The sequence below is a fragment of the Cyprinodon variegatus genome, unplaced genomic scaffold (genome assembly GCF_000732505.1).
Source record: "Cyprinodon variegatus isolate N-32 unplaced genomic scaffold, C_variegatus-1.0 Scaffold2014, whole genome shotgun sequence".
In the NCBI taxonomy this organism is placed as follows: Eukaryota; Metazoa; Chordata; class Actinopteri; order Cyprinodontiformes; family Cyprinodontidae; genus Cyprinodon; species Cyprinodon variegatus.
In genome coordinates this window covers 26166-27024 of record NW_015152467.1, presented here as the reverse complement: position 1 = coordinate 27024, position 859 = coordinate 26166, and the positions used below count along the sequence as shown (strand labels likewise).

Here is an 859-nt window from a genome sequence, read left to right as displayed (position 1 = left end):
TTTACAAATGATTGTTTTGCTGTTTGAAAATGTAGAATGCTGAATAAAAGCAACAATAAACAAGTGTGTCCAGCATCTTTCTAAACCTTAAGAAAGTCAATTTCAAAAGAACAATAAAAAACTTGATGCTTTTGAAACATTTTTTAAAAGTGTCCTTTAAAAAAAAATTTTTTTTTAAATGTATGACAAATTAAAAGCTGCTTCTGCTAGACCTTCCATATGATTGTAGAAATATTCAAATTGGAAAAAAAACAAATAAAACTAATAAAGCCTTGGTGGAAAATATTGCAGACTTTGATTCTGAAGGCCCTGATCCAACCCTCCTCTGTCCCTTTCTCCACTATCCTTGCAAGCTCCATTCTCTGAATCATCCACTGTTCAGATTCAGCCCGGTCATTTGAGGTGGAGGTGTGGAACCCTGGCTTCGTCTGCAGAAGTAGAGGTCTGTTCTATAGCCTGGTTAGCTGAGGTGGCAGTGGTCTGGTTACGTATAGTCCAATTATCTGAGTCTGAAGACCAGTGTCCTGTGGCCATGTTAGTAAAGGTGGAGACCTGTTTGCTGTGCTAGCTGAGATGGAGGCAGAGTTATTTGAGACTGCACTCCAATCTGATGTGGATGTAGCCGTGTTGGTAATCAATCCAGATAAACTATGTTTTTACATTACATTTACAATTTTTACAATACATTTTTTTCATCAATATCATCAGCACGAGTATTATGATCAAAATGTTTTATTTAATTTCTCTAGTAGCCAAATTAGTAGAAGTAGATACTGCATAAAAAGCAGGGTTATCAGTAGTGACTCACATGTAAAAACGCAGCAGAACTTCCGAATTGTGGCTGAACACAGGAGGGTTG

The 859-nt window shown here is 36.9% G+C and overlaps 1 protein-coding gene across 1 annotated transcript in view; it reads left to right on the top strand.

The window, feature by feature from the left end:
• LOC107105028 (urokinase plasminogen activator surface receptor-like) overlaps positions 1 to 468 on the top strand; it is a 2821-nt gene extending 2353 nt beyond the window's left edge. The window contains exon 6 of the mRNA XM_015405145.1: positions 383 to 468. Within this exon, the coding sequence (XP_015260631.1) occupies positions 383 to 468 (86 nt within the window). The remainder of the gene's footprint in view (positions 1 to 382) is intronic.
• The last annotated feature ends 391 nt before the right edge of the window (positions 469 to 859 follow it).